We start from the raw sequence: 14,818 nt of genomic DNA on the forward strand, positions 1-14,818 counted from the left end.
GTGATATTGTGTAGCTTGTCAGTGATCTATGGCTCTAATCCCGCTCCATTTGAAGCAGGTGATGGCGATTTATCGGTTAACACGGACTAGATGAGCGTGATACATCAAGTTCGATATATCATGTACATCAATATGTGTGAATTTGCATAGATCTGTGCAACTGTGTTCTCGCAGACATGATAAATCATCAGCACGTTACATTACGCTATTGCAGACCAAGTCGAGAATGGACAGCGTTACTATTGTAATATTATGTGCTTTTTACTATAGCATTTTCCCACCGGTGAATGAGACATGAGGTAATCTCTTCGTATCACTGGTAAGCCTCTGGTCTACCTGTGCATGTTAATGTGTTTTGGAGGAGGTGAGGCTTTGGAGAGTGATTTGCAGGGAGGGTGGGATCTTATGCTTTCAAAGCTAGCCTCCCCAAAATCGCCTACCCTACCTTTAAAGGGGTCATATGATGCGGTTTCAATTTTTCTTTGGAGTGTTACAAGCTCTGGGTGCATAAAGAAGATCTGTGAAGTTGCAAAGACTAAAGTCTCAAATCCAAAGAGATATTCTTTATAAAAGTTAAGAGTCAACCACTCCTACCTAAAACGGCTCATTCTAAAATGGTCCCATGTCACTGTGTGTGAATATTTGCATAACGCCGTCCAAATGTTCACGCAAAGAAAGGTGACATAACTTTTATTCTCGCTGTTGCCACCAGCGCCATGTTGTGGACCAGTTTATGTGAGCGGAGTGGAGCATCAGCAATTTCCCCTTCATGCTCCCAGCATTTAATAATCACTCCGCTCCAGGTTCAACATTTCCCGCTCATTGGAACACTAATGTGCAAACTTTTTTTCTTACCACGTGACAAATAATACATGTCAGCATTAAAAGGTATAACTTCTGTTTTTTTCCGTTACAAAAATAGTTTGTGATGAAACGTTTTTGTCAGTTTATTTTACATACGGACCGATGCATTTCTTCTACAGATTTTTGCTCATTCAAAATCAGATAAAGATGAAGAAGTAACACTGTAAGATAAGATTTGTTTGAATGCATTATTGAGAGAGCAATTGCATGTGAATTGTTAAGTATTGTAGTAGCTTACTTGTTTAAATCATGCTTTCAGCCGAAAATATTCAGTATCTAGAAGGATCAAGCATCCTTGAGAACTATAACTTCCTGCTCAAAATGTACGCATTTCAGAAATACTGATAACTAATACAACTACAATACTCAGAAAAGCAGCGCATAGAGGAGAAACAATAATGTACAATGTGTAAAAAAAAAACTTAAACAACAAATACATTGCATTACACCAAATAATTATATTTTTCCCCTTTAGCCCACACAAACCTGCAGGGTTCCCACACCCACTTTTTTGACAGAAAATCGCCATGACAGTTTTTTTTCCCTTATAATTTAAAATATGTTAAAATTGTGCAATATAAAATATATTCATAACAGGAGCATTTTCACTAGTGGCCTCAGACTTTTGAACCCAACTATATATCTGATGCTTTCCAAATCTGAAGTTCTTACCTTGTTGTGCCCTACTGAGTCCAAGAAGAAGTGAAAACAGGAGCAGCTTCACATCCATCTGAAAACACAATAAAAGGGGTCAACTCAAAACCTTTCATTCTTCTTCTGACTGGTCTTCTCTCTTGTTATTGTTGCCATTTGTTATGTTATTTATAATAATCATACTTTCTCATTTAATTAAATATGAAGCATTTTTGACTAAACCAATATCAGTAAAAAACACTGCAACACAGAGGAAAGGGCGTGTACATGTACCGTATGTGTTTATGACTTCTCAATGTGTAGGCAGAGTGTTGCAAGGTCACTTCCTGTTTCTCCTAGCACAAATGCATGGTCACAGTAAAACTTTCTAACGGTTTGAACAGAACTGCACACACAGATTACTTGTCTTCATTTAAAGTCACTGTACAGTCCCACTGCAGTAACCTGGGGTTAAAACTCACAACAACATACTGTCAAACATTACAGATCAAGTCAAAGCCTATTTATTATTACGATAGTCAGCACAGAGACACACAAAGCGTTCTACTTTGTGCAAGTCAGACAAGTACGAACAGACATCCAGAAAAAGAGAGAGACTCTACTCCCATTTTTGGTGAACAATGGTAAGACGATGAATCTGTTCTTCCTATGGAACAACCTCACTGATGAAACAAAGAGGAGGCTTTCCTTTTATCTCAATTTATCTAGAGTTCAGACATCAGTGCCAAACACAGCAGATTTGGCCTTATTAGGAACAACAGTGTTTGCACTAACACACAATGCTGTTACTTAGCATCCAAAAAATGAAAAACACTTCAGTCACAGACAAGCTACTTTTTCAGCAGGGGCAAATCCAGCAAAACTCTCGCTGTTCTGAAGCAGAAGATACATGTGACATGAATTGTATCAACACAAACTAATATTTCTTTCTTCAAAACACAGGCAGGCATGTGTGCTGTAGAGACTGGATGGGTGGGTGAACTGCAGTAGACTCAACCGTTACTCTATCTACACACACACACACACACACACACACACACACACAAACCTCAGACCTGTGAACACTTGAAGATAAGCAAACTATAATGCTGCTTTCACTGGTGCTGTTCATGTCGACAACAGATGTGTGTGCCGTAAAAGAGACAACATGAAGAACGGTGTGTGATTTGTCTTGGCATATTTACTCACGTTTTTTCTTTATTTATCCTTTTGATGCCTCTATAAATTTACAACTTCACTCTAATTTAAAAAAATGCCCCATTTGACATACAATTGATTTATAGCATTTAACTTGTATTTAGAATTTCATATTGCATTGTGTTTTAGGGTTGAAGGCAATGTCCATAATGATTATGGCAAGAAAATAACCAGCACCTTCGTTTTAATTTTTTTCACCTTTTTTCTTTCAGTGCATGTAATTTATTCCTTATTGCCTTATTTGTTATTTTATTTATTGACATAATTGGCACTTTTGCTATTTTTTTTTTTATTAACCATTTTACCTTATGTTTCACTTCTTTGGTAATAATGTTTTTGTTGTAGTAATAGAGCTGTTCAGTTATCCAAAAAACAAAGTTGCTAACGCAAGTTTAAAAACATAGGTTGCAAGCAAGCTGCTATAAAAGGACTACAATAGTTGTTAGATTCATTAAAAAAAATCATGCAAACTCACGCGGTTTCATAGTTACAGTCCTTTTTAGCAACTTGTTTAAAGAAAATGAAGTATGGATGATCCAATCAGGATTTTTGTAGCTGTTCACCGATAACAGGAAGCAGTATCTGCCGATGTCATGCCAAACCTCTCACTGTAGGTACGTTGTCAGCTTTAGATTGACCTTTATAAAGACCGGTGACCAAACTTCCCAAAGCGATTATCAGCCGATAGTAATTGATCGGTAGCCAATCAATCGGAGTGCCCCCTTAAGTGTGAGGTATTCCTGTGCGTCACACAGCAGCACTCAAAAATTGTAATTTTTTTCATTTTTTTAGGACTAAAAAATGTATTTCTCTAAAGCACATTATATTAGCATTGAAACTAAAACAGAGAGATAAAAAGAGAACCGATGCAGCACAAAACACATCCTAATAGATTTATTTTCTTTCTATACAGACACACACACACACACGTGGTAAATATAAATGATGTAATAATCTCAAAGCCAGCAGTGCAGTTTCAGATCAGAACACTGACGACTCACTGATTGTGGTAAAAGACATCTTCACACCAACTTATTAGGTTGAATTTACACTACTGCTCAAAAGTTATTTCTGTAATGATCCTTCAAATATTATTCTACTATCCTGATTTGCTGCCAAATAAAAATAATTCTTATTATTATCATCATCATCATCACTGTTGACAACAGAAGGCTGCTTAATATTTTTTTGAAACAAAGAAACAAAGATTTTTTTTCGGGAATCTTTGATGAACAAAGATTTTAAAACAACAGCATTTATTTCAAATCGAATTCTAAATTTATTTACTGTCGTTTAATGAATTTAACGCATCCTTTCTGAATAAAATAATTAGATTCCTTAAAAAAAAAAAAATTGTTGATGAACTGAAGTATTCAAAGAACATTGTCTTTGAAAGATGTTTACAGTCATTTGCAGAAATTCTTGGAACCCTTTGCATCTCAAACCAGTGACATCATAGTCAGTGAAGTTTCAGATATTTGCTCCTCAGAGTGACCTCACTGGTCAATTATTTGACAGTTTCACATTTACAATTCTCACTGACACAGAGGAAGGGTAAGCTACGAGACAGCTGGCTCTACAGTCTGCCGTTTCATTCTCAGCCGTTCTGTGTTACACTATCTTCAGAGAGAGTATGGTGTGTAGGAGAGACAGAAAGCTTCTCAGTTCTGCCTTGTCTGCTTTCCCCAAGGCTGTGTTGTGTCAAGGCCTTGAAAATGCAGCCCTGGAGTCTCTATATACAAATATGTGTGTGTGAGAACACTCCTTCATCTGCCTGGAGCTTCTTTGATTGTTACTGTTCCAAAGTCCTGCCCACATTAAACAGATTAATCACAGCTCTACCAGTTCTCTGCCTTCGGGCGTCACATTTTCTTGGAAATGTTCTGAGAAGATAAAATTATGTGTGCAAATCAATTCAATCTTTTTGAGTTCTTGGAAAAATAAAAGTGAAAAACAAAAAAACTGTAAGTGAGGTGTCATTCATGTCAATAGCACGGTCAAAAACTGGTCGATAGTTCAAAATACCTATATAATACATAAAATATCTACCTTTAACTTAAGTATCACTTTCAGTTGTGTCCATACTGAAACTCATTCAGTAAGAGCACAGTTCAGATTTGTCAGGTTCAAACCAGTAACTCACTCAAATCTCTTTTTGAATTATTCATTAAAAGAATAATTCATTCAGGAATAAGGGGAGGTTTACACAACAATATTTACAGCCAAAAACGGGAAACTTTTTAAGCATTTTGATTGTTCCGTTTACACATCAGTGGAATTTTGGGGACTGAAAACGTGTTTCAAAGTTCAAGTTTTTGAAAATGGCGCAGTTATCGTTTCCGTGTAAACACCCAATACGGGCATCTTTGAAAATGGTGATGTTATGCGCGCGCATAGTATATGTTATGTAGGCACGCGGAGTACATGTCTACTTTTAAGGCAAACATACACAACAATGGCGGAGTATATGGTACTGTTGTTGATGCTCAAGAGTTTGCTACAACAGTGGACAACATATAATCATCACTTCCCTACAGGTACTGTTTACTAACAAGGTGACGGCGCCAACTACTGGCCTGGCAAACATAATACAGCGCTTTTGTCCATTTTCGTGTATGTGTGTAATCATGAATTGTTTTCAAAAAGTTGCTGTGTATACACAACGGAAAACCTTTTGCGTTTTTGACTACACCATTGTGTAAACTTGGCCTAAAGCCCCGTTCACACCAAGAACAATAACTATAAAGATAACGATATTAGCATCCACACAAGCGAACGATATCGTCTGTTTATTCTAAGTGCATGTGAGTCTGCCGCTTTACATTCTCTGCAAGCACCACTAATACAAGCACATAAAGATGTGAAAAACCTACAACCCTCTCTTACAGCCGGAGCTTCAATTCTGTGTCTTTGCTTTAAGGTTTCTTTTACACATTAATTCTTCAATGGCTTTTCTCAGTTATCCACAACCTGCTGATTAAAGTAACTGTCAAGACAAACATGCCACAGAGTGACCATTAACCCCCCTACAGCAGGACGGCCATTTCTGTAATTAAACTGCCTTACCCTGCCAACCCCCCTCCATCACACACACACTGCTAAGTGATGGAGCTTATTTACCGACAGAGGATGACCGACAGACACTGAGTAGGGAAAATTATTTTGTCCTAAACCCAAACCCCCTGCATTAAGCTTCTACTCACTGAGCATCAATGTGCCAACTGAATGCTATGAAAACATACAGTGCTTAAAAATTTATTAGACCACCTGTCATAAGACAAAACAGAAATGGTTGAGGAATCGGTCCAAAAAAAAAAAAAAAAATCTAAAAAGGTTATTGTAATTTTTGGACTAAATAGTATGTATTCACATAATAGCAAGAATGGCCGCCTTTGCCTTTGATCTCAGCTCACATGCTTGCTGCCATTATTTACTTTTTGAATAATCGGGTATCTGAATAAAAAAACACTTTTATAGCACTTGACAATTTTTTGTTGCCTTTCTTTCACAGATAACAGCAATAATTATATCATGGCATTAAAAATAGCTTACTACCGTTACTAAAAAGCTTACATATAATGGAGGTCTAACCAATACAGATAGCTACAAAAATTGTTTTGGTTATTACCAATACTGTTAGTTAAGAGCAGCAGTGGCAGAACCCTTACAAAATTGGTTAAAAACCTTATATACATTTGTTAATCACTAGGCTATATAGTGAATATAGTTTATATCTCTAGATCAAAATTTACAACAATAAAGATAAAAGACGAATAAAATCACAGTAGTTTTGCAGGAAGACACATTGTGAGCACTTTGATCACAGTTGGTCTCATTTTTGCACCGAGGACGCACACACGTATCTGTAAAAGTGCCTGACAGGCAATCCATTACACTAATGCATCAGCTTGAAGCGTAAAATAAAGATTTCTCATGTTTTGGGCAGGTTGGATCACATACTTTTCCTGCAGGAGCTCATTCGGTTTCCACCAATATTTGCATATCTATAGATATGCATTATTCAGTGCTGTAATTTTATGTGATAATAATTTTCATTATCGATAATAATCGATTAGTTGTTGCAGCACGATAATGACCATTTTGTTTTCAAAGCCCTGCCCCAATCTCAGCTCATTGTAAATGTGTCACAACAGAAATGAGGACAGGAAGTGAGTCAAAGGGCAGTCTGGGCCGCAGCGTTAATATTAGAATCAAACAAGCAGCTCATTCTGACTCCATCTCTCACACACCTTTAACACCCACACTCACTTTTTATCAGTCATACATATTCACAACAGCAGGTTACACGACACCATGGCATAATGGCAGACCCTGAACACCTACAATAAAGTCCTGATGAAACTCTGATATTTAATTCTGTATTATGAATACATTTTAGTCTGTCCATGCATCACTCATCACAATGAATCCTCTTCAATCTGCATCACAGAGTCATTAAAGTTGTATGATTTGAACACAGACTCTTTATCCTGTTGCCTTTACATGTTCAGACCCAACCTCTTTCTTATCTTTTGTGGTAAAAGACTATGCTGTTTATAATGGAGCATTACTCAGACACAAACGTGCACACACATGCACAACATCACACACAAGAACACAGGAGGAGCCACGGTCTACCACCTCTGGCTCTTTTTATACCACAGTAAACAGTTAAAATCCACTCGGTCCAAAAAAAAAGAAAGTGAAAAATGCTCTAGTGATTTGTGATAAGAATTTTCTCAAATCTTTGCATAGAGTTGGTAATTTCAAAAGTCCTTATATAGGAAATAGGAAGAAATGACTAATTATTACTGTTTTTGTGCCACAGTTACGTTTTATTATGTACGGAAAGCACATACTGTACTTCTCCCACTCTCTACCTTACAAGCACACACACTTACACACGGAAACATACTTGTGCACAGTAAAGTGTTGTAAGCTCTGCTGTGACAATTTTATCAATAAAATAGCTCAATAACTTCAAAGCTAAAATACGTTTCTCAAAAGAGAGGTAATAATGGTGCTGTTCTTGAAACAGATAAACTTACATTTTCAATATTAGTAGAGATGCTAACTCTGCTGCCAATCACTGTTGAGAGATAAACAGACTTCGTATAATTCACACCCGCTTTCTCATAACTGCATTAGTCTGCTATCAACGGTTCAAGCCTCCATTGCTAGGGTCTAAATGACGTTTTGGAATTAGCAACGGAGGAGTTAGATGAGATGCATAAGAAATTAAGTAATTAAAGGACAAAAACCTGATGAATGTCTTTAAATTAGTGCTGTCAATCGATTAAAAAAAATTAACTAATTAATCGCACAATTTTTTTAAATTAATCGCGATTAATCGCAATTAAAAGACTGAAACTTTTTGGATATGTAAATGTAAAATGTAAATAATTAAATGTAAACTCAAGACAAAGAAACTATTTAAATTCAAAATATGATTGTTTATTGGAATTTTTGTTTAACTTGTAACACAGATTTTCTCATGTAAACAACATACCTGCAATAAACCATCAATATCCTCCAAATTAACTGTTGGCTTGAAAGCCATATTTATTACAGAAATAAAAACACAGGCATGTAAGTACCATTTGAATTTCAAAACAATCAATGCCAATAAAAAACAAATATGATTTCCATGTTGAATTCTAAGTGGACTGAAAAAAAATTCCAAAGTATAGTCATTGCCAGTGCTTTAAGTGGGCCGGTACACACCGGTACTCAGTACTGCCACTTCCAAATATAGCTCTTGAGCGTACCGCCACCTCTCCATGTGCCCAGAACGTGCTTTTAGCGTACCGGTACGCTCATTTGGATATCTGTTTTAATAGAGGTTTTAATCTTTTACCTGCACTGCCGATTTTCAGAGCGCCCTTCACAATGCAAGCTTCCTAATTCATCCCACCCAGAGCAGAAACTACATTACCCATTCACCCTTAAGTTATACAAGTGAATAGCGCATGTGTCGCTTTTCCCACTGTTAAGTGTCAACAACTCAACGTGGCCGGAGAAGGTGTGTGAAACTCGTTGTGAGTTATACTAAAGCAAAATCTTGAGTATTTATTGTCTGATAAACATTAAAAACTGTCTGCGGAGGTTGAGTCGTCCTGCAGCCCCCGCTGGCTGTTCATTGGCTGCAGCATCTTTTTTCTAAGTTCTAAAAAAATACCGTAGACGGCAAGGCACAAATTTAGATATTCATTTATCTAATTAATCTATAGCCTATGCACAAAGACAATATGATCTTTTTGTCCCCTTTTTGTTTTAAAGCTTGATGAAGAGAGAGAGCGCAAGTTGCTGCAGCTGAGGAGGACAGTGATGCACGCGCACAGGAGTGATTGACAGTTCGCGGCACTGTGTACAAAAAATACTCCGCTACACAATTATTTCGTTATTTTCGTTTAAGCTTATTAACGTTAGCGTTACAGAAAGGTCTGATTTACGCACTGTTACAGTCATTGTTTTTTTTGTTTTTTTTTAAACAATGACATTTGAGTTCATGATTTTAATGTTGCTGTTTCTTGTGGCAGACTAAATGAAGAGTAATGTTTCTTGTGACTGAAGAGTAATCCGGCAGAGTTTTATACTGAAACTTTCCGTCTAAAAGTCCTTCCTTGGTCTTATCCATATTTCTTTGCACGTTGAACACACATAGGCCACAACTGGAAATAAAAAAACTGCAACCGCGTTAATTGCGTTATTTTTTTTTAACGCGTTAAATATTTCAAATTAATCGAATGCGTTAACGCGCTAATTTTGACAGCACTACTTTAAATACATAGAACAATATTTGAGCTGTGGTAACCACAGTATAAGCAGAATAATTGACTCTGGTTATTGAATTATTAGAAAATGCAAAAAAAGAAAAGTTGTAATTATTCAACTGACTGTCTCAATAATCTTTTACTTATTACATTATAATTATTACAAAATAATAATAAAAAAAAAAATAATAAAAAACTATTTTCCCTGATATTTCAACTTTCAACCAAAATAACAGCTACCACAGTTACTGTTACTGCTAACCCATAATCAATATGGACCTTCATTTAAAGTGAACCAAGCTTTGACTTTTTTTCTTTTTGTGGAGGCTGACACCAAGTTCCCATTTTTTGCAGCAGCAGCAACAGTTGTAGTAACAATAGCAAAGATTGTGGTTACCATATTTCTATAAGGGTGGGTTCTGTCAGAATAGGAGACAGAATACACCAGTCTGAACCTTAAATCACATACATGTAAAGTACCCTAAATATTTTATTTATTTAACTTTTTGATATTGCAGGAATGTGCTATTTTCAGTCAGCTAAGATTAATTAATGAGCAAAAGAGTCCAACAAAGATAATATTCAGCTGGTCACGTGATGATGGCCAGATGAGGCGACCCGCTCTAGGCTACTGATATGACTTAGTGTACCTTTAAAATATATTTCAATTTTTTTTTTATGTCGGAAACCTTTAAATGAGGAAAAATGTACTAATGCAGCTTTAAGACATCCGGCAAATATACAAAATTCTTCCACACGATTACGTGACCTGAATATCATTTTCGATATGAGAGTTTAATGCCGTTTCGCGGCGGGATATTTCTTTGTAAAATTGGGCCGAAAGCACTTCACAGCGCTGTTCATGTCTAAAGCCATTTTCAATTTCTCCTAACGCATCTCAAATCACGGGCACAATGCCTCCAAGCATATAATGCAGTCATATTTAGCACTGTTGCAGTAACAATGCAAAAGTTCACAATATGATCCTTTAAGTGTGTTCATATCAGTTCATATAAAGTCAATGGTGGTCTAATGTCAGAAACAGGATCGTGAGAAAAAGGCCATATCATTTAGACTTCTAGGGAATCATATTTACACAAGCGACTACCAAAAAAAAAAGCATTTTTCAACCCCAACAGCCCCCCTCGGACCTTTTCTACCAGGACTAAAGCAGTTAACTAAGTTAGTTGACTTGCAAAAGACGTTGGGGACACACACGACACACAGATCCAAAACAACAGACGTCTGGGAAAGACATAGCCTGAAGGAACACTATTCGCATATGATCTGCGAATCAGTTCTGGGGCAGATCCACGTCTGTCCTTTGAAGTGCAATGGATGGGACATCCCTTCCCGAAGTTCTTAACCCAAGATGACTCTCCAGATCAAACCCTAAAGCTCAACCCCCCTGGCTTACTCTTAGATATAATGCATTTGACAAACGGTGCTGGCACTAAGGTTTGTTTAAACAAAAAGTGATATTTTGACGTTCCTTACCTTAACAAGTGTCCGCGACTATTTAGCAAACTACCATGTGTTATTTTATTTATTTTAAAATTGCATTTGCAATGGAATAAACTTCCTGCAATGTTCGGATAAACAGTACAGTTTCTCGTCCGTGTCTGTGGAGTCTTTGTTTCGTGGCTACTTTGAAATCAGCTGGTTCAAAAAAAAAAAAACGAAGAAAAAACCCACTGAAAACACGCGATTCCCTTGCAACCAACAACGGGACAGATAAATGGCTAAATGAGGGCAGGTAGTCCAGCTCGCCGTTCCTCGTCCCGGCCTGTCCTGTCTTGTCCTCTGACCAGATGGTTAATGTGTTTGTATCTGTGGTCGATGGACTGTGAGACGAGTTTGCGATAGCAAGCCTCTCCCTTCCTCCTTCCACAGGAAATAAAGCTAACACCGAACGTGAACAAACTAATGGATTCTGATTCAATGGATTCATTAAGTGATTTGATTCTTTTGAATCATTTTACAAAACGATTCATTCGGAGACTTTGAACTCAAGCGGCTAGTGTTTTGTATATTATGAACGAGTCATTGAATCAGTACCCGGGCATATTACATTTACATTTATATTTATGTTTACATTTATTCAATAAGGAGACGCTTTTATCCAAAGAGACTTACAACTGAGGAATACAATGAAGGGATTCACCATAAAGAGACAAATAAACACAGGAAGTGCTTGTAATGCAACATTTCAAATATTGTTCAGTACAAGCTAGGGAGGGATTAAGGAAAGAGAAGCAAAGTTGTTTTTGTTTTTTTCCTTTCATTTTTTTTAATAGGCTATTGGGATGCAAGTCAGTTGTTGACGAAAGAGATGAGTTTTCATCTGTCACTAAAAAATTGTCAGGGATTTAGCATTCTTGATGGGAGAGGGAACATCATTCCAGCAGCCGGGGAAAAATGTTCTGGAAAGTGATTTTGTGCCTCTCTGTGATGGTACATGAGGCACCGCTCACTTGTAGATCTCAAGCTTCTGGAGGGGATGTAGATTCGTAAATGGAAATAGGAGGGTGCTCAGTCCTTGGCTGTTCTATATGCAAGCATCAATCTCTTGAACTTGATGTGAGCCACAACCGGAAGCCAGTGCAGGGAGATAAAGATAGGTGTGACACGGGCCCTTTCGGGTTCCTTGAGACCTGTTGTGCTGCTGCATTCTGAATCAGTTGTGACTGAATGTTTGAGAAAAATCGAGTTCAAGTTTTCTGAAGGTTACAAAGCATAATCACAGAGCAGCGTTGCTTCTTTTCCTCCAGATCTTTTCTTAATAATAATTACTATATCAATAATTCACAATATAGCTATTTTTTATTATAAAAAAAATATTAGTTTTCATTATAAATAAGAACAGATGAAAAAAAAAAGTCAGATCAGCTTGAGAAACGAGCAGAGGAATGGTACTCCTCTCAGAAAACGTACAAATAAAGGTAATTAAACATCTAAAACATCTAAAATGACTGCATCATTACACACCTCGACTATTGTCTAAACAGTGATAAGAACTCATAGTATTGAGGAAATGTCAAGCTTATGGCAGTCAAGATGACTTTCCTAGCCATGAGCAACTAGTCGTATTCTTACTCATGACTATTGCATTGAGCTGAACAATGAGCAAACAGGGTAAAACGCTTAATGCAACAAAGGCCTGATACTCTTAAATAACCCTGACTCTGTGATAAGCAGTAACCGCTGTGGGAAACACCACCTGACTTGCAAGCAAACAGAGCCTGAAGGTGTGAAAATACTTAAAGCATTTCCTGTTCAGAGAAACTTTACATTACTGTTCTTTAATTAATCTCATGTGTGAGATTCAAATATGATTCAAAAATGCTATCTCTCTCTCACACATACTGTAAATATAAACAAAACTGGATTTGTACATAACATCAAACAAATAAGTCTTGTGAAACCTAGAGCTAGCTGACAAGCTTTATCTAATATCAATGCATTGTAGATGATATATCGCCATATTCATTTCTTAAACAGGAAAAACTATCAAAAATGTTTGGTTTACAGAAAGTTTTGGGGGAAAATAAAGAAACATTTTCTGGCTTTGGAGAATGTTAGAACAATGTCTGTTTTGGATAATGGAACTATTAACTAACATTATTAGAACGTTCCCAAAACATACAAGAACAGAACATTCACTGTTTGGAGGAAGTTCCCTTAACACTGGCAATATTTTCCCAGAACGTTCCCTTAAGGTGTTTTTTATTCTGATATTATTTACCCTGTTGTACATCAGGAATCATCCAGCAGTCCCGTGGTCCCATATAAACGGAATAGGCTATTTTAAAAGCAGCCTGTTTGGTGGTTACTGGTTTATCTGTGGCAACATCTTTAAGGAAGTGGGACCTTGGCGACATATTCTCAGTGATGAACTAATAATGCAAACACACAGTACAAACTCAGTGGTCTAGAAGCGGTTTGGATGTGAAACCGCACCATGCTCGTTCACATAGGCAACCTTGTTACCACGACGACAGCACAACAAACTTCACAATTTCCGCTCAAAAAAATACATGTTCTGCCTAACTTCCCTATTAGCGAAACAATTCACTTGAAGATTCTGATAAACGGATATGCGGTCATTGCTTAGATTAACTGTACAAAACTTTATATTTGGCTTCACCCGGATGTGGGAAAGCAACGTTCAGCTTCGGGAATGGAGATTACGCGCATGATAGTGCCAGGAGTCGCGAGGACCTTATAGAGCAGCGCCATCTAGTGGCAGAGAAACAGATACTGCCCGACCTCGAGGCTGAAGGAGCATGAGAAACAAACAGAAGTCATTCGCCTCAGTGTACCATCAATGATTTTTAAACTGTTCTGTCAATGTCGCTTTAACAAGTCAACACAATAAAATCACACTGGCAATAATTAAATTTATAATATTATAAAGTAAAATATTAAAAATTAATCTAAAAAAGCTGAAAAAGTTCAACTGTTTTCTGTTCTATTGTTCTAAATGTGGGTTTAGATTATTCTAAGTCGTCCTATCAAACAGCAGCTGGCTTGTAGACCTAATGCATTTTAAAAACCAATTAAAGACAATTCTTTAGATATTATCGATGAACAATAAGACTCTTATTGCAGAATGTACCCAATATTAGTTGATAATATGCATTTAAATAAACTGTTTATACTCAAACAACACTTTCTCTGTATAAAGACCGTTATTTCAAACAAAATCTTTATAAAAACTTTATTAACTTCGTTCTTTGGAATGTTGTTGTTGTTGAGAAATTCATAAATCCAGTTGGTCAAGATGCCGAGGGACACAAGTCTCATCACAAAACTGTGAGTACAAAACAGCCACCAGACAGATTGGACTTCATAACATCAAGTGAAATTGAAATTTTTTTTTTTTAAGAGTCTGTGATGAAAAGCCAGTTGAGTCACTTCAGTTCCTCAGAACACAAGAACTATTACAATTAAGAAAAATACCATTTCATTTTAAATAACATTAAAAAAGTGAGCTGTTACACTAACAGTTGGATTTCTCTTACCATTTAAAGTAGTTAACACTTTTATTACAATCTAAATATAGTTCTCAGTGCAAAATGACACGCTGGTTCATTTGAAGAGAAAAGTTTCTGGTGTCTCCTTCAAAAAGCTGCTTTCCTGCTGTGTGTGAAATATACCCAGATGCCTTTGTTAGCACTTGTCGTCTTGTCTTTCTTAAGCTGTCCTGTCAATGCTTAAGAACATGGATCAGTTTGTGCATTTTACATCCTTCAATAGAATATTTCCTTGGGGAGATGGTCCTACAGTAGCGCTCTGAGATGCTTCATTTGCTTTGTCTCCACTTCCAT

General features: G+C 36.8%; 1 protein-coding gene across 5 annotated transcripts in view; it reads right to left on the minus strand.

Annotated features, from left to right (window-relative positions):
• LOC113121131 (integrin beta-1-A-like) overlaps positions 1–11,393 on the minus strand; it is a 38,414-nt gene extending 27,021 nt beyond the window's left edge. Inside the window, exons 1-2 of one of the 5 annotated variants that reach the window (XM_026291378.1) lie at positions 10,986–11,393; positions 1,537–1,594 (exon numbers count right to left, since the gene is read on the minus strand). In XM_026291378.1, the coding sequence (XP_026147163.1) occupies positions 1,537–1,594 (58 nt within the window). In that variant the 5' untranslated portion in view covers positions 10,986–11,393. Of the gene's footprint in view, positions 1–1,536; positions 1,595–1,791; positions 2,016–7,107; positions 7,166–7,763; positions 7,782–10,985 lie in introns of those variants that run through there. The other 4 variants (XM_026291398.1, XM_026291394.1, XM_026291387.1 and 1 more) reach the window with 4 other exon arrangements.
• Between the last annotated feature and the right edge of the window lie 3,425 nt (positions 11,394–14,818).

This window comes from Carassius auratus, chromosome 2 (assembly GCF_003368295.1).
Source record: "Carassius auratus strain Wakin chromosome 2, ASM336829v1, whole genome shotgun sequence".
NCBI lineage: Eukaryota > Metazoa > Chordata > Actinopteri > Cypriniformes > Cyprinidae > Carassius > Carassius auratus.